General features: G+C 29.5%; 2 protein-coding genes across 2 annotated transcripts; one reads left to right on the top strand and one right to left on the bottom strand.

The window, feature by feature from the left end:
* Window positions 1-4,943: 4,943 nt before the first annotated feature.
* LOC124911229 (beta-galactosidase-like) lies at window positions 4,944-8,759 on the top strand. Its single transcript, XM_047451683.1, has 16 exons — window positions 4,944-5,223; window positions 5,407-5,502; window positions 5,578-5,690; window positions 5,765-5,924; window positions 6,006-6,149; window positions 6,230-6,318; window positions 6,401-6,506; window positions 6,590-6,677; window positions 6,754-6,872; window positions 6,956-7,117; window positions 7,204-7,382; window positions 7,458-7,677; window positions 7,755-7,865; window positions 7,932-8,042; window positions 8,158-8,363; window positions 8,520-8,759. The coding sequence occupies exons 1-16, from the start codon at window positions 5,050-5,052 to the stop codon at window positions 8,626-8,628; spliced, it is 2,187 nt and encodes a 728-aa protein (XP_047307639.1). The 5' UTR covers window positions 4,944-5,049; the 3' UTR covers window positions 8,629-8,759.
* Window positions 8,760-14,714: 5,955 nt separating this feature from the next.
* On the bottom strand, window positions 14,715-16,446 carry LOC124912314 (probable polyamine oxidase 5). Its single transcript, XM_047452912.1, has one exon. It carries the CDS (start codon window positions 16,347-16,349, stop codon window positions 14,790-14,792), a length of 1,560 nt encoding a protein of 519 aa, XP_047308868.1. The 5' UTR covers window positions 16,350-16,446; the 3' UTR covers window positions 14,715-14,789.
* Window positions 16,447-18,910: the final 2,464 nt, after the last annotated feature.

Genomic DNA, 18,910 nt, shown 5'->3' with positions numbered 1-18,910 from the left:
CATCATTACAGGCCATATAATATGATAATACTCTCTCCAAGCCCAATTCTTTTTCCACAAACACTTCTAAGGCCCAAACAAAGAACAATAGAAAATGTTGCTTAAATATATCTTTTCCAATAAATTAGTTCTAATTGTATGACATTAATTAGACACCTGTTTGAAAGAGAAAAATGTCATTCTTTCTTGTTAGAACGGATGGAAAGAAATATAAGTTTAACGTTTGTTCATCAAAATTTTATCACATAGAAGACTTGAAAAGAGAATATTATTAAGGAGATCTCAATATATCTATTGAGTTATGACACGAGTTTATATAACACCCCATTTTTTAAAACCCTAACGCGCTAAAAACAAATATTTTAACTTTCTTAAAAAACACATGCACAATTGCACTTTTAATTAAATCTCAATCATAATATATATTTATATAACTGGAATAACCTAAAAAGTTCAAATATTCAAATCTATTTAACACTCTTAATAAATTACTCATAATTTAATAACAATCCATCTCCCATATCTAGGATATCTAGGAGTGTTCAATATTTGGTCTGAACCGAATATCTGACCGAATTCGAATTCACTGAATTCAAATTTCATTTTCGGTTTTCGAATCAAATTTCAAACCAATTCGAATTCAAATACGGTTTTTGAATTGGTTTTCGAGTTTAGGTTTCAACTCGAAAACCAAACCGAAAACATAATTTATTTTTTTATTATTTATTTTTCCAAACTTAGTTTAAAAAAAAAGTTCAAAATAATTAAATTATAATATTTGAATACAAGATTTAATAATAATTAAAAAAAACATAAGTGATCTAGTAGTATAATAGTACTTGCTACGGTATAGACTTGAGTTCAATTCTCGGTTGGTTCAATTTATTTTGAGTTATGCTAATTTTCATTTATTTCGAAAAATAAAAAAATTCGGTTTGAATTCGGTTCGGTTTTCGAATTGGCTAAAAAAAATAAAAATTCAAATAAACCGAACCGATGAACACCCTTACCCATATCTATTTATTTATCGAGTTTATTTATGGTTCTCTTTCTTGCAGCCTTTTATCTTCATTGGGTGCGTAGTTAACAAAGAATATATATAACTGTAATAACTTAAAAAATTCAAATATTCAAATCTATTTACCACTCCCAATAAATTACTTCTAATTTAATAACATTTCATCTCACATATCTATTTATTTATCGAGTTTATTTCTGGTTCTCTTTATTGCGGCATTTATCTTCACTTGGGTACTTGGTGCGTAGTTAAACAAAGAATAAATAAATAAAAGTGATGATGAGTGGATAGTCTATAGCTCTTTAATCATTATTGTCATGACTCATCAACTAAATCAAAATTTAACAAAAAAAAAAATAAAAAAGTGAAATTTGTTTAAGGATATTGTGAGACAACTAAGCAATTAGTAGTAGTAGTTGAATCAATAGTCTTTCTATATTGAATGGTTATGGTGAAGAAGCAGATGATAATAATATTATTGCCCATTTTTTCTACATCTACTTAATATATATGTATTTGGTCAACTTCCCTCCATCACAAGTAAGTAACCGCCCATCTATTATTTTATATTTAACCTATTTCACAATAATCTATTTATTTAAAATCCTTAATTTGTTTTTGCAAAAAAATTACATTTTTATTTGGTATAAATAGTTTTGTTACATAATAAACTACTTATGATCCTATAGTATTCATGTTCCAATCTTTTTCAATTTAAATTTGGTTCATATTCTAATAAGGTGGCTTTAATTAATTTATATATTAATAATATAGAGAGACGTGCGATAAATTGGATAAGGACAACTCCAATATCTATTTTCAAACTTACAGGTCATAGTTGATAGAGCTAATTTTCTTTATTTTATTCTTCCTATTTATTTTTAAGCAATCTACTTAATTAATTATACTTGTAAGCATAGTTAATTTAAAATTATAACCATTACCTAAATAATTATAATAAATTGAGACAACTATTATCCATATAGAAAGTAGTTAGAACTGGCAATCATTATTTAGATAGCGAAATAAAAACAGGGTACAAAGAATTTTAATTTCTTAATTCTGTACTTATATGATTAAAGATGTTTAATATTTGAAATATAACATCTAGATGAATTGATACACAAAAAATAAAATTTAAATGATTTTGAAGAGAGATAATGAATATGGCATGTTAAGATCTTATATTAAAAATAAATAATACTAATAATAATTTTAATGAATTTAAATTATTTTCATATATGATATAATTTTAATTGTTTATCTTATAATATTAAAAAGCAATTAAAAGAATATTGTTTTTAAATAATTGCGAGCATATCATGTCATGTCCAAACAGTTGGAGTGGATTGAAGCCCAAACTTTCGGGACCCACTTCTGCAACCAACCCAAAAAGGCCCACAAAGCTCAACAACTTGTTCATCAAATATTAGTTGGAAAGTATAAAAATATTTTTTTATTTTTAAAATATAAAAGAGTAATTAATAATACAAAAAAAAAAGCTAGTACAAACTCTTAAACAATCATCATGGTTTCCAATTTGATATGAAATTATGTTAGAGGACTTATTTGAATATGTAACATAAGTTGAAGGATGATAATAATTTTTGTAGTAAAGAATAACTCACCTAATTTTGAGTCCAAATCTCTTAATGGAAATATCTGAATGAGAGGCCTTGAAGAGTTTGACAGATAATGCATATTTGGTACAAATTAATAAAAATAAAATAAAATAAAATAAAAGAATGGCTTTCTATAAACAGCCGTTTAATTTATTGAATTTTATTCGAGATTTTCGATAATTCTATTTTATTAGGTTAGTAATATACAATGTGATCATGTACGATTATTTTGACATTTTACAGCTAAACATCCCATTCGTGTTGGACTCGATGGTAGTTGTAAGAGATTATTGAGATGAGAATGTAGAGATTTGATATTTGTTTCAATGTTTAAGAAACTTTGTTCCAATTGAAAAAAATGTTCTAAATTTGTTCAATATATATGATGGATGATGTAAAAGTAAGTAGGCTCATCTATATCTAAATAAAAACCCTACAAAGTTCAATGATCTAGATGGAGTGTGAAATTCATCTTGGAATTTTAGAATAATGGGTTGAGTGATTAAATGTTGATGTTGAAACTTGAACGGATTGTAATATTTCATGCAATTTTTGCTCTTAATTGATTGGAATACATAACAAATATGGACCACATGAATTATAATAATATATAACCTTATGTGGCATCCTTATCTTTAAATGGAGATAAATTATTTAATTTCAAGTTTAAGTGGCCTAAACTTTTACAATGATATGCTTAGTTATTTTGAGTGAAATACTTTATAATTGTAACAGTTTTAAATATCTTCTTATCACTAAGGATTATATTAAGATTTTTCTTCCAAAAATTATAATATAATATTTTTGTAGTTGTGGTTATTTTATTATTTTATTTTGCATAGGTAAAATAACATATAACATGACGTTAACATAGGTCTTAAACTTTTTTTTATTTTTATTTTTATTTTTGTTGAAGACATAGGTCACAAGAATTCAGCTTCATCCACTTTCAAACTTTGACTTGAATTTGAGTAGATAATAATTTTTTTGAGGTATAAATACTTTACTTACTTTGAAATCTCAATTGTAATTTAAAATATTATGAAAATTGTACAAATTAGCTCTAATTTTATTATATTTTTTTTCTAGACCCTTAAACCCCTCATTTACAATAAGACTTTCTTAATAAAAATATTAAAATTTATAATTATTGAATATCATTTTAAATAAGAAGAAAGTTTTAGTCTTTGTTTAACTATATCATTAAATTTGAGATTTGATGTTATATTTGACAATTTTGATATAAAAAACATACAAATTAGTTCAAAGGAAGAATCTAACAGGATTTTATTATTTATAATTTTCAATTAAACATTTTTAATGGGAGTAAGACACACGCTATTTATTCTTTTAAGTTAATACTATTTTTAAAATTTAATATTCATCGAATTAGTTTGTTTTATTTATAGAGAAATGTATATTTTATTATGTAACATTACATCATAATAATACAAATTAGATCAATTGAACAATGATCAAGTTATGACACATTTTAATTTGACGAAATAGAAGCGAATAGAGAGATTTTGAAATCGACCCGACCTGATTTAGTGAGCGAAACTTTTGATATTTCTTACCTTATACCAATTTTCTTTTCATGTGATTGATTGTACGAATTCTGTACAAAAACTATTAAATTTAAAGTTTCGAGATATTTAAAAATGGTAATCTATTTGTCAAAATTTACTAAAATTTTTGAGGTAATTTCAGGACAGATGTTATCTTAAATTGAGACAAGGCTGAAACAAAATTCCAATTAATAAGTGTTGTACAACTATTGTTATTCTAGAAACTAAAACTAAATTATGAGCCTAAATAAAAATAATAGGATGAATATTATAATTTCTCCACAATTTAAGAGCTTTATTTAATTGGTTTCTTTCAAATAAACAATGAAGAAGTTATTTGGACTAATGTTGATGGCCTAATCCATTTAGTCAAGATTTGTTTGACTTAATATGATAAATTAATGTAATTAACCCATCAACACTTTTATTTATTGTTTTTTTACTTAAAACTACATTGTTATTTAGAATGAGTTAATACAATATAGTTTAACTACCTAAGTTTAAGATTAAAATAAATAAATATATGCACTAGATAACTAGCTAAAGTTAAAAGGGAAAATTTCCTATATAGTATACATTTGTATTTATTTATAAATAGAAAAAGGAAAGTTCATTTAAATAAATTTCCTATAGTAAAAATTAATTCTCTCACATCAAGTTCTTGCCCAATGTGAAAGAGGATGATCTCATTTTCATCTATTTAAAGCTTTGCCCACATCTCTAACTCCGATATCTCACGTTCAATTCATAAACCTACCCTCCCTCGCCGTCGCCGTCCCGCCGCCGTCGTCGGTCTCCGGGAGAATCAATATTAAAATAGTGTCATTCTTTCTGAAAAGTCATGTGGAGAATCAAGAACATAGTTTTGGTGTTCATTGCATTATGGGTATTATTGGATTCTTCATCTTCTTCAGTCTCTGCCTCTGTAACCTACGATGGAAAATCTCTAATCATCAATGGCCAAAGAAGGATTCTCATTTCTGGTTCCATTCATTATCCCAGAAGCACCCCTGAGGTAATTATTTCACATAAAGACACTTCATTTTCTGTTTGAATTACGAAGAATTAGCATGCACCTCGCAGTCATTGCCCTCCGTTTCCGGTTTGAATAGATCTCGTAACCTTTTTTTTATCTCTTTTAAATCGACTATTTCCACCGGGCCAACTCTGGGGATTCAACTTCTATTATCTGTTGCAGATGTGGCCGGATCTTATACAGAAGGCCAAGAATGGAGGATTGGATGTTATTCAGACTTACGTTTTTTGGAGTGGCCATGAACCTTCACCTGGAAAAGTAAACATCTTTTTTCCCAATCATCATGATCATGATCATATGTTATTTATGAAACTCTGTTTTTTTTTTTTTCAGTATAATTTTGAAGGAAGATATGATCTTGTGAATTTCCTTAAATTGATTCAGCAAGCAGGACTTTATGCCCATCTTAGAATTGGGCCCTACGTTTGTGCAGAATGGAATTTTGGGTATTACATAATAATTAATATTATTTAAGAAAATACATGTGCTGATGAATTCACTCTGTTTTGGTTTGAAACAGGGGATTCCCTGTTTGGCTCAAGTATATTCCTGGTATTGAATTTCGAACAGATAATGAGCCTTTCAAGGATGCCATGCAGAAGTTCACCGAAAAAATTGTTCAGTTGATGAAGTCGGAAAACTTATTTCAATCCCAAGGCGGACCGATTATTTTGTCGCAGGTTTGAACTTTGAACACTTAATTTCTCATGATTTGATTGTGAAAACGGGTTAATAATAACATTGTCGTCGAGAAATGACAGATTGAGAATGAGTATGGACCGATAGAATGGGAGATTGGAGCGCCCGGGAAGGCTTACACGAAATGGTTCTCGCAAATGGCTCTTGGCCTTAATACTGGGGTTCCATGGGTCATGTGCAAGCAAGAAACTGCTCCTGATCCTTTTGTAAGTTTAGTTTATTTATTTACTTTATTTTGTGCAATTTCAATTTGATTGATTGTAAGCTTGTTATTGCAATATTACAGATAGACACTTGTAATGGTTTCTATTGCGAGAATTTCAAGCCCAATAAGGCTAACAAACCGAAAATGTTCACTGAGAATTGGACCGGATGGTGAGTCACATGACAAATGTTTGAATAGTAATGAGATTTTTGCGATCTATGAAAAAAAATTGATATTTTTTTGCAAATATAGGTACACTGCATTTGGTGGTCCTGTTCCTTATAGACCAGTGGAGGATTTGGCTTATTCAGTGGCAAGGTTTATCCAAAATAATGGCTCTTTTGTCAACTACTATATGGTATGTCATTATCATTATATTTAAATTTCATTATTGTTTGTTTATATGACTACTTAAAATTTTAAATTTTGTTTTGTGAATAGTACCATGGAGGAACAAATTTTGGTAGAACATCGGCTGGGATGTTCATAGCGACAAGTTATGATTATGACGCTCCCCTAGATGAATATGGTGCGATAAAAATAACACTTATAATGTGTTAAGTTTTGTTATCAGTTAATCATTATTTGCTTTGTTTTGATTATAGGATTGATTAGGGAACCTAAATGGAGTCATTTGAGAAATATGCACAAAGCTATCAAACAAGCTGAACCTGCTTTAATCTCAGCTTATCCAACTGTTAGTTGGCCTGGAAAAAATTTGGAGGTAATTCAGTTATCCTTTCAAGGTTTCCTTACCTTAAAATTTTTGTTTGATTTCTTATTGTTTTTGTTTTTGTGTTGGTTAAGGTTCATGTTTTCCAATCGAAAACAGCTTGTGCTGCGTTCCTTGCAAACTATAATCCGGATACATCAGCTACTGTTACATTCTGGAATAAACCGTATAGTTTACCTGCTTGGTCTGTTAGCATTCTCCCTGATTGCAAGACCGAGGTTTTCAACACTGCCAAGGTTTGAAATATCTGGATACAAAAATGTTTAAAGATTAAACTTTTTTTAAGTTCTAAGTTCTAACCATTACCCAAATGACGTTTTAGGTTGTCAGCAAAAGTGGGGAGGCAAAGATGGTTCCAGCTAGTGATGTTTCGTTTTCATGGCAATCGTATGTTGAGCAGACAGTTTCAGCCGATGATGGAGACACGCTCGCCATGAAAGGGTTGAGGGAGCAAATAAATCTCACTCGAGATTCATCTGATTATTTATGGTACTTGACAAAGTAAGTATTTCCTAGTAGGAAACTTCAATTTTCTCCAAGGAAATAGGAAAACCAATATTTTGAATGTATTTTCAGTGTGAATATAAGCCCTGACGAAGGATTTCTGAAGAACAAACAAAATCCTCAACTTACAATCATGTCAGCTGGCCATGCTATACATGTATTCATCAATGGGAAGGTTTCAGGCACGGTTTATGGATCATTGGAAAATACACGGGTGACATTTAGCGACAGTGTGAACTTAGTTGCTGGTATCAACAAGATTTCTCTTTTGAGCGTCACTGTTGGTCTTCCTGTGAGTTAATGTGTCTAATGAATATTCATCATTTTCATTTGAGTAATTTTTTCTGAGAAATTTCTGTGTTTTCTCAGAATGTTGGCTTGCATTTTGAAAGAAATAACACTGGAATTCTTGGGCCGGTCACGCTTAAGGGTCTTAATGAAGGGACAAGAGACTTGACACAACAACAATGGTCTTATAAGGTACTATTAATTGTTGTTCTAAGTTAAAGTTGGACTATATATATGAATAAAATCTTGTTTATGAAGGTTGGATTAAAAGGCGAATCATTAAGCTTGGACACGGTTAATGGAGCGTCTTCTGTAGAATGGATAGAAGGATCGTTGCTAGCACAGAAACAACCCTTGACATGGTACAAGGTAATATATAACATTGAAATGGTAGAGCGCAATAACTCGTGTCTTTATGGTAATGAATTCGAGTCTTTACAAAAAAATGATATAACTAGCTAATTCTCTTTTACCATCTTTCCAGGCCACTTTTGACGAACCAACAGGGAACGATCCATTAGCGTTTGACATGAAAACAATGGGGAAAGGCGAAATATGGGTAAATGGCCAAAGCATTGGCCGACATTGGCCTGCTAATATAGCTAGTGGAAACTGCGGCGATTGTAATTATGCTGGCATATTTACCGACCACAAATGTGGGAGATATTGCGGAGAGTCGTCTCAGAGATGGTGAGTGAAAACAAATATAGAGTAAAAACTCAAACTTTTTAATCATAAGACATAAGTTATTATATTCTATCACGGAGTTACGAGTGTTTGCTTGAATCAAAACAAATTCTTTCTTCTTTATTCACATTCTAATAGATTTTTTTTCCATGATCTAAGGTACCATGTCCCTCGAGGATGGCTGAAATCGACGGGAAACCTGGTGGTGGTGCTTGAGGAATGGGGTGGTGACCCAACTGGGATATCTTTAGTCAGAAGACAACTATAAGAAATTAAGACACTATTAAACATTGTTGTTTTGGTAAAGACCCCCAATTGTATAGTCTTCAATCAAAACACATTCATGTAACTGGAAATTGAAAATTAAATTAATAAATGAGCACAAACACAAACAAAAGTACAAAACAAAAGACTGTTATAATTAAACTAAGTTTGGCCCAACTGTCGCTAAAAGCCCAATTCTTATATGTTTTTTCCTTTTATTTCTATAAGAAGAAAAGAGAGTTTATAAATAATTGACATAAAAATGATAGCGATTTCATTGCAATAAGCATGCATGATTAATATTGAGGGGGACCGAAAATCTGTTAAAAATTTGTCTCCATCTTAACAAAAATATTAAAAGTTAAGGAAGGACTAGCTGGTTTGCTTGTAATTAAAATGGTGATATGAAAAGATGCAATTTCATGTTCATCTCTAAGAAATATTGGGTCCCCCTCACCCCATTGCTGTTTTCTGGTTGGTTTCACTTTCATATGAAAATCAAATTAATTTGTATCTTAAGTCACATGTGTGTATACTATTGTGGGTTAATTTAGAGCTCTAGTTATAATTAAGTTGTCGCGATCAAACACACATTCAAGTCTCGAGTATAATAGGGCACATCATTTGTACGCAATTTCTTAATATGGGACTTCCGTTTTAAAAAACATTACATAGTTTGTTTCTTAAGTTTTCAAAATCAAACATTCACAAAAAAATATATATTTGTTTTTCTACATGTTTTTAACATACAAAATTATAATTATAGTATACTGAGGTAACTTAAAAAACAATAGAAGAATATATCAAATATAATTTGTAGGTTTCAAATAGGTTGATGATTTATTTATGTATGAAAACCCCACTGGCCAGTATGGCATCAAATCATGAAATTTGTTTTCTGATGGGTTGTTGATCTAGGAGATATTGGCTGGACCATCCACATATTTAATTTTGTATCATTTTATTTGGGGAGTTTTTGGGTATGACATATCCTAACAATTCTATAATCATTAGTAATTAAATATAGTAATGTGCTTAATTATTCTTAAATCTTAATATTATGCAATCTAACTATAAGATAAAACAAAATTTTATTTTATTTTTGTTTTCCAAACTGAACTTCCTTGGCAAGCATTGTATGTGTAGATATGAAGGAATCCAAATGGCTCCATCTCAAATAATCCTCATTTGGGGGAATATTAGTTGTACCCAACAACATTAAAAACATCTCTTTGGTCACCACCATTTGAATGATCAATGGTGTCTAAATCACCAAATGTGGTTCGATTCTCATTTAAAACATTTTAGATTAAAATAGTGCTAATTTTCTAATCTTAATCCTCTCAATTAACGCTCTATTTAGATTTGAAATGAATTATTATACATAAAAGAAAATTGACATATTATAAGCATTTTAATTTAATGCTTATGTTTTTGTTTATGTTGATATATTAACATTAATCTTAATACAAATTAACAATTATTTTTTTTTCTACATAAAGCTACAAATGGTTCTGCCCCACGGACTAGCCCTAGATTCTTATATTACAAAGTTATATTATTGTAATGATTCACATATATAAAATAATCTCTAGCTAAGAATAATAATTAGCCTTTTTATAAAGCATATATAGGATAATATAAATTAGGCATATATGCTATCTTAAAAGAATATGAAGGTCTTAAGTAAATTTCTTATTTTTTTCTAAGAAAGTTTAATTATTCAAACTAAAGCAATTAGCCACTCAACCAATGTTGAGATTAATCTACATATTTGCTCCTTTGCCCATCTTTTCTTTCTTTTTATATTTGTACATTCATTTATATATATAGCTCCACCATGCACTTATATTTTTCTAATTTAAAATGTAACTAGAGTCACTATTCAACCTATTTTTCAATATATATTTTATATTAACCCAAAAAACACTTGTAATAGAATTATTTAAAAAGATATGTAAATTGATAAGAAATTATTTTAAAATAACCAAATAACTCAAAACAATGTATTAGTAAAAATAGTAGGTGAGTATATAATAGGCCTATTAATTTGTTGTCACATCTTATCATGTTTCAATAAATGATTTGATTTTACATGAAAGTCTTTTAATTAGAACATTTACATTTTATTATGTTTGAAAAAAAATCATAATAATTAAAAAAATAAAATATTGTTCATTATTAAAAAAAAAATATATAATTTGATTACTAATCCAAACAAAATTATACAAATAATTATATTAATAAAAAATAACTTCCACACCAAACAAGCTCTAAGACAACCAACATAGATTGTATAAATGATACATAAATTGACATATGGAGCTAAAAGTTAATTAAACATAATTATTAAGAGAATGACTACTCTTGTGGTCTTATCATTTGGTCAACTGAATTTATTTTCTCACCTTATTTACTTTCATTATAAATGAATATTTTTCAATGTTGCTTGATAAGAATTACTTAAATAACTTGTTGGATTATTTAACCCTACCAACAAGGCCATAGACATGATTAGACAAATCAAACTTTATTCCATCACAATGGAAGGAGAACATGCAAATTTGGATTGAGATTAATAATCATAACCAATATTTATTAACATTGTTTTAGGGGGTAAATTTCAATTAGAGTTAATATATTATATGGTTGATAATTAAGAGTGAAAAGATTGCATCACCTCCAATTAAGATGTGACATGTTTTTGTCCAAGAAGCCTAATATGTGTCAACAAACCATTGGCTGCCATCTACAATAAAATTGGAGCATAATCATATTATTATTAAGAAAAGCCATTGACATTTGGCCTTATGCTAATATGCTTTTGTTGTGTACCTTTGCCTTGGTTTAATATGTGTGTGATAATACTTTTTACTCATTTGATAACACTTTTTTTTTGAATTGAATCTTGATACAAGTTTGATTTTATGAGGAAAATATTAACAAATTTATAAATATATATAATAAAATATTAACTCGTCTCAAGAGCCTGTTCGAGTTTAGGGCTGTCCAACCCCACCAATAATTTTTTTGTAACTGCCTTAGTTATAATTTAAAAAACTTGTTATTATTATATTTAAACTCATTATTAAATACAAATTTTAAATTTTTATCTTGAAGTACTATGTTAAACCTTTTTATGTTTAAAAAACTTGTAAATTTAATTAAATATTTTTTTTATTAAATAGGCTGCCCTAACCCGTGAGTTTGTTGAGTTTATCCGGTTCGATCATAGTTTAAATCAGACAAAATAAAAGTATTTTTAAGAAAATTCATTATCATTTTTTTTAATCAAATGGGTCAATTTTTGTTTTTTTTTTCTTTAATTATTTTTACTAAACATTTTACTTAATTATTATTGATTTCTTTAATGGGTGATTCGTTCGGTACTATTTTGACGCCGTTAAATTTAAACTATTATCATCTCGTATTTATAAATACATGATATTGCATTAAAATAATAAAAAATGGGTCAATTATTAGTTTGTTTTATTGTTGTTCTTTTTATAAAGAATTTTCTTTATGTCAAATTATAGACCCATCTTTTTTAACCATTATAGTTTTTCCTTTGATGATAAAGCAAACAATATGTACATACATAGTGAAACAAAGAATATATTCTTGGCGATTACGTGGCGATATATTATTAGAAGGGTTTAAAGTAGATTGAGACAATCTAATTAATTAGAATCATATTTAATATATCATTAGATGGGCAGCCATAATCAACATGCCTAATTACTAATTAGCCACTCAATGTGAAGATATGTATTCTTCTTCTTTTTAGGGGACCATTTTTAATTATATTTCTTCTAAGTTATTGTAAATTTTGTTAAGTTAATTTAACATAAGATATACCATATGTGGAAAATAACAAGCTGTAGGAGTATGTCATGGATCCTTTCTCAAATCCCATTTTTTTTTTCAAATATTATTTCATTTTGCTAGGTCGATTTTTTTCTTTAAAAGATTGTGTAAGTAACAATAACAAGGTACAAAATAATAATTAATCAAAAAGAAAAAGCAAAGCATCTAAAGGTAGATATAACCTAATAAATTAACTAATGAATGAGGACTAAAAAGAAATACAAGATAATAGGAAATACCATTCAAATTTTAAATGCAATACTACAATTAATTTACAATGCAATAATAAGATTTGGGATGACCAAGACTAGTTAAACATGGATACATAAATAAAAACTAATGGGACTTGTGAATTGCCACTAAAATTAATAAAAAAAAATTATGTTAAATTCGAAACACACTATTCTCTTAGGGTGTGTTTGATCAACATGAAATTGAAATTAGAATTAGAAGTGAGAGTTTAACTCGAATTCTTAAGTTTGGTAAACCATTTAATATTATAATTAAAATTATAATTTCAATAGAATTCAAACCATGAAACACACCATTCTCTTAAGGTGTGTTTGATAATCATGCATGAAATTGGAATTAGAATTTAGGGTCTAAATCAAATTCTTTAGTTTTGTAAACCATTTAAGATTGTAATTGAAATTAGAATTTCAATATAATTCAAACAATGTAATTTTATAATTCTTAATTTTACTATTTTTTATTTTGAAAATAGAACGCTCTTAGTGAAAATCTAACCTTAAGTATTTATATTCTCAAATAAGACTTTTGATAATTGAAGTGTAATTTAAATTTAGTTACATTTCAAAGTAATATTAACATTTCTATATTAATTAAATAGAAAAATAACAATGAAATTAAAATATGAGCAAAGAGTAATGATTTACAATGATAATACTCCAAATGAAATTAAATGAAATAAATTTGGTTGGGTGAGAAAGTAAAGGCATTTGTTTGTTTGTTTATGATAAAAAGGCTAATTAGACAATGGTACTGGTGATTGATTTGTGTGTGATATATATGCACTATCATTGAAGGGTGATTGAAAAGCCCTAACCTCATGAGGTAAAAACATAAAAGACCAGATGGGACCATTATTATTTCACCCATGCACCCTCTCAACTCAATAATACACTCTTCTTCTTATCTCTTTTTTTTTCATATTATTTAACATTGTCCTTTTGTTATCTTATGTCGACTGTTTCCACTGACCACATTAACGGTGTTTTTATAACATTGTTACTAAATTATTTTACCACTGTATATATAATCTTATGTTATAGGAGACATTCGAAAAAAAGAGCCAATTATATGATCGTGTGAATGTGTGATTGTGAATGTGTTATATGGAGAGAACCCGGCCGACAAATCAAACATTTTATAGTTAGATTTGAAAAATAGAGAACTTAAACTTGTAAAAAAAAAAAAAAAGACAGAAAATCCCATACCCAAATCCCATAACACACATATTTGTTGTTTATGGACAGTCATGTTCTGTCTTATGCATTCATAGAGGAGAGAAATCTCTAGTACAACCAAATTGTAAGATTTCACTATTGTACAGTTGATGCATCAACCAACAGCTACACACTGTCTCAGCTTGTGTCTGCATTTGCATGGAATGGGACCTCACAGACCCTAGCTTCAGGCCCACCTGCACAACCAGATCAAGGCCATGATCTCCTGTTTCGATCTCTCTTCCTATGGCCACTTGGGTTTTTTTTTTTTGGATCTGATCTGATCTGATGATATATGTATTTTACTGTTCATGGGTCCCATTGGGTGGTGTCACTATTTTGATTTTATAGGAATAACACAAAATTATGGACAGCTCATACATTGGATTGGCCCCCAAAATTGCCAGAAGAACTTAAAAACAATAATAAACAAAAAAGAGAGAAAGAAAGAAGGGTCTGTTTGGATTATAGGGTAATGAATTATAATATTCCTGTCAAAGTTGAAAACTGAGCCAGGTTTACCGGATCCTGTGTCCTGTGACCAAAACCAAAAGATAAAGATAAAGCATCTGTCTTTAATCTAGGTTTTATCTTCCCATATTTAATTGCCAAACATAACCTAAAGTTGCTTTGGTTGATTCTTGCTTATGGTTTAAACAACACATAAATAAGATTTCTTTTTCCATTGTCATCACCTCCCCCCAACAATCTTACTAAATAAACAAAGAAGATGGATTGATCATAGTTGTTTCTTCTCTAAGGGAAAAAATAATACTAACTGTTGTTACTAATAATTGAAACAAACATAATGATAATAATAATCATAAAAATTTCATAGTCCTCCAATCAAGTGGTAATGTTTAAGAAGCCTGTTAGCTTCTCTAAGTCCACTAAAGTATGCTCCATGTGTGGTTGAGTAATGGGTTCTGTGTGTTGCTTCCCCTGCAAATAAAATTTGAAGTGGACGAGACAAGTTATTATTATTATTATTATTACAAACCGGCAAAGGAACCGCCAACGAGTCTAGATCATCTCCGCTCGAACCCACTTCCACGTAGCTATACGACCCCAAGAACAGTGGATCACTCCCCCATTTACTTTTCAGCACCTTACTGAACTTTATCTCTTTTGTTGACATCACTTTTAAGCTGGAAATTGTTTTTTCGAACCCATCCTTGATTTCCTCATCTTCAAGAGATTCAAGCTCCATTGCCTCTTTTCCGGCGAACCAAGAAATTAAGACACTCGATTTGCCGTAGATTGGTGATAGGGAGTCTGTCTTCCTTATCCACCAGGGGATTGTTTGGTTCCTCAATTTCGAATCTGGTGGGTGAAAAGCCATTTGCAAGAATGGGAACTTGTTGGAATTGGGTTGTTCTTGGATTTGTAAGAACAGCTTGTTGACAACACCAAATCCAAGCCTTGAAATTGCCTGAGTTTTAAAATTTGGAAGTGGAGGATCAAACAGAGTGGAACTTGCCGCCGCCTTTAGTACTCCTAATGAGACTGTCACAATGACATGATCAGCCATCATGACAGAACCATCCAAGAAGTGCAACTTTACAGGCAACCCGTTTGGCTCATCATTAATATTATGATTATTGTTATGATTCTGCTTCTGCCACTCAATCTTGGTCACTCTTTTCCCTAACTGAATTGAACCAGGGGGCAAAACAGAGGCTATAGAGTGAATAATGCTGGAATATCCCTTGGCAATGGTTATCTCTTCGCCGGGAAACATCCTGTATTCACTCTCGGCATCAAAATCCAGCCTTTCTAAATCGTCGGCAGAAGTATAAGTCCTCTGGATGCATTCATGCATCCCGAAAACCGCCTCCTCAAGTGACTTTCTAGTCCAATTGCCATAGCCATTCAGATCTTCTTCTTCTTCTTTTTGTAAATCAAAATAAGATTCAAGTCCTTTTCTAAGAAAAGAACCAACACTAGCAGCAGGCTTAAGAAGAGGAATAATAGTAGTGTTTTTTTCCTCAGAATCTTTGGCTTGAGCAAAATCCATGAGGGTATTGAAGAGAGAAGTAATGGAGTTAACAAGGGTTTGATTTAGAACATACCCATCTTCAGCCACGGTTAAAGGGTCGGAAGTTGTGCCGTCCATGCACTCCCATGGGCGATTTGAATGAAGGGAATTGATTTCTTGGGCAATCTTATGAACTGGGCTGCCTTTAATGCCGTGGATCCATGTTGCGCCCATCTCGATCTGGTCACCGCAGAACTCAGAAGTGTTGATTCTTCCTCCAATTCTGTTGCCTCCTTCAACTACAATCACCTCAAGAACATCATTAAAACCAGGACTTGTGTACAGTTTGTTGGCTGCTGTCAAACCTGCCATTCCTGCACCAATTATCACAATCCGAGGCTTCTTGTTCACCATTTTCGTTGCTTTCTTTCTTTCTTTCTTTGATCGAAGGGAGAGAGAGAGAGAGAGAAGTAGATTGCAAAATGAAGCAAATTAGTGTAAGGTGAGAAATGGAGTGTTACTGAAGTCTAGGATTTATATTAATGTGTAATTTGGTGGTAGTGGGAGCCGAGAGGAGGAGATATAGTTCTTTTTACCTTTTTTTTATTTTTTTTTATTTTTAAGATAATTAAAATGTTTTCTCAAAATATATTATTGAAATCATTTCTCTAGTAAAGACAGCTCTATGCTTTTGCTTTTTCTTTTTGATGAACTACTTAAATAACAGAACATAGAAAAGGGTAGAAAAATATCAGTTTTTCCATTCAAAATTTCAAGGATGCTAGTTTTTACCATATATTTTATTTTGAAAAATAAAGTAGAATTTATTTAAGTGTTTATAAACATAATATAATAAGTTATCAATATATTATATTCAAATTTACTTCTCTTAATTATTTATATCTGCACGATATTTTTAGTTGAAATTGAGACATTTATTTCCAGACAACATTATTGGCACAACTATTAGGTTTGAAAGATGTTTTTAGTTAAAATCGATTGAGACAATTATTCTCAGTAAACATTATTGGCATAACTATTAGGTTTAATTGTTTTACAGTTAATTATTGTACATTTTGGATTTTTTATATTTCTTTCATCTTTATTTTTAAACAATTATATATTTGTATGTAAGCTGAGAAATATATAAGCATATTAATTTGTCAAAATAGTTACAAAATATTGTAAATAAAATACATGTCTAAAAACGAGCAAATGATGCAATGTTTATAAGCAAGAACTTCATTTATGAACCAAAATATGACAAGAAAGTTGACATGAATGATATGTAATTCTTTGGGTGTACTGAAATTTAATAAAAACAAGAATTTTCAAATTTTTAATTCACTCAAAGAAATATTTTTTTTTGTCATATTATTGTCGTCACTTCTTATTTCTCTTATAAAAATTTGTCTTGTATAATAATATTGTCAATAAAATCTCCCACTTTGGAAATTCTTAATATCATATTAGTTATCATCAATTAAAATAAAAGAGATTGATACGCTGGTGCTGATTTATTAAGTTGTTGTTTAAGCACATAACATAACAACTCAAAATAACATCCTAAACACAATCCCAAAAGATTGACCACTAATATTGCCTCGATCGACGGATTCCTTTGGTGTTTTCCGCCAAAGATATCTTAGATCTTCTAGAGATACTAAGAACTCACAAAATATTAACGATGTCTTAGATTCGATTTTTATTAAAATCGAAACATTCGTGAAAAATAGCCGGACAACATATTTTAAAAGAAAATGCACGAGGACAACAATAATAATAGGGTTGATAATGCTCTTCAACAACCTCACATGAAAAATTCAGTTAAAGGACGAGCGGCCCACCAGTAATTGTAGACCTTCATTTCTACAATCTTCACCAATAGAGAATACAAAGATTTTTGTAACACTTATTTCTAGAACCCTAGATTCTTGACTTTTATTTACTTATATGAGTGTTGGTTCATGTTTTGTGATCTATTTAATAATTTATGACAAATGATATTTTAATTATTATTTTTAAAAAAAATTACATAGAATTAAAATAATAACACTCTACAAGTCATGAGTATGACTATTTGTTTCTATTCAAAACGTTATCAATAGATATTATAACTGATACTAAATTGTGTTTTTATGGGTTTTGTCATTCGATTGTGATCTTTGCGACTAAATAGATCAATGAAATATGTTATATCTTAAAAAATAGTTGACTGCTAATATTCATTCACTATTTGTAATTTCGGGTTACTCATGAATTATTAATTAAGTTCCATTTTCAAAATATGTATATTTCAATCTCAATCAAATGATATGATTCTTTATGTCAACCTACTTTATCTCAATATATATTCTTTATCAACAATTATTTTTTAGTAGTAGTAGATGTGCTACTATATATTAATCATTAGCTTGGAGAAATATATATGACTAGCTAGAGACAAGAAACACAAATTCCCCATTTTCATAAGTGAACTTGGATGGTTCATGGTGGTTCGTTTGAAGGTATATTCGAATGAGTTGTGGAGCCTACATTAATAATAATTTTTTTTTATTAAAATAAGGAGAACTAGCATGACACTTCAGAGTTATGACCTCTTGTTTTAACTCAAAATGTTCTAGATGGAATCGAATCCGTGACATTTTGGTCTCTTAAACCGACTCTTATCACTAAGCTACCTTGGTGTGTTACACTTATAATAAACTCTATAAGGTATGTTTGAATAAGTGAAATTAGAATTAGAATTGACATTAAATTACAATTCATATAATATATTTGGAAAATAATAGAATTGTAATTCAATCACAATCCTTATTTTTGTAAAAAAATATAATAAAAATAGTTTAATGTATATTATCTATTTTATTAAAATATTCGTTTAACACAACCAATTATGATATCTCAAGGTTCAAAAGATTTTTTAAGTTTCAATTTTTATTTAAAAAATATAGGTTCAAGTGTTAACTTCATAT

This window comes from Impatiens glandulifera, chromosome 8, assembly GCF_907164915.1.
Source record: "Impatiens glandulifera chromosome 8, dImpGla2.1, whole genome shotgun sequence".
NCBI classification, from domain to species: Eukaryota; Viridiplantae; Streptophyta; class Magnoliopsida; order Ericales; family Balsaminaceae; genus Impatiens; species Impatiens glandulifera.
The sequence above is the reverse complement of the archived record's forward strand: the minus strand, read 5'-3'. Positions and strand labels throughout refer to the sequence as shown.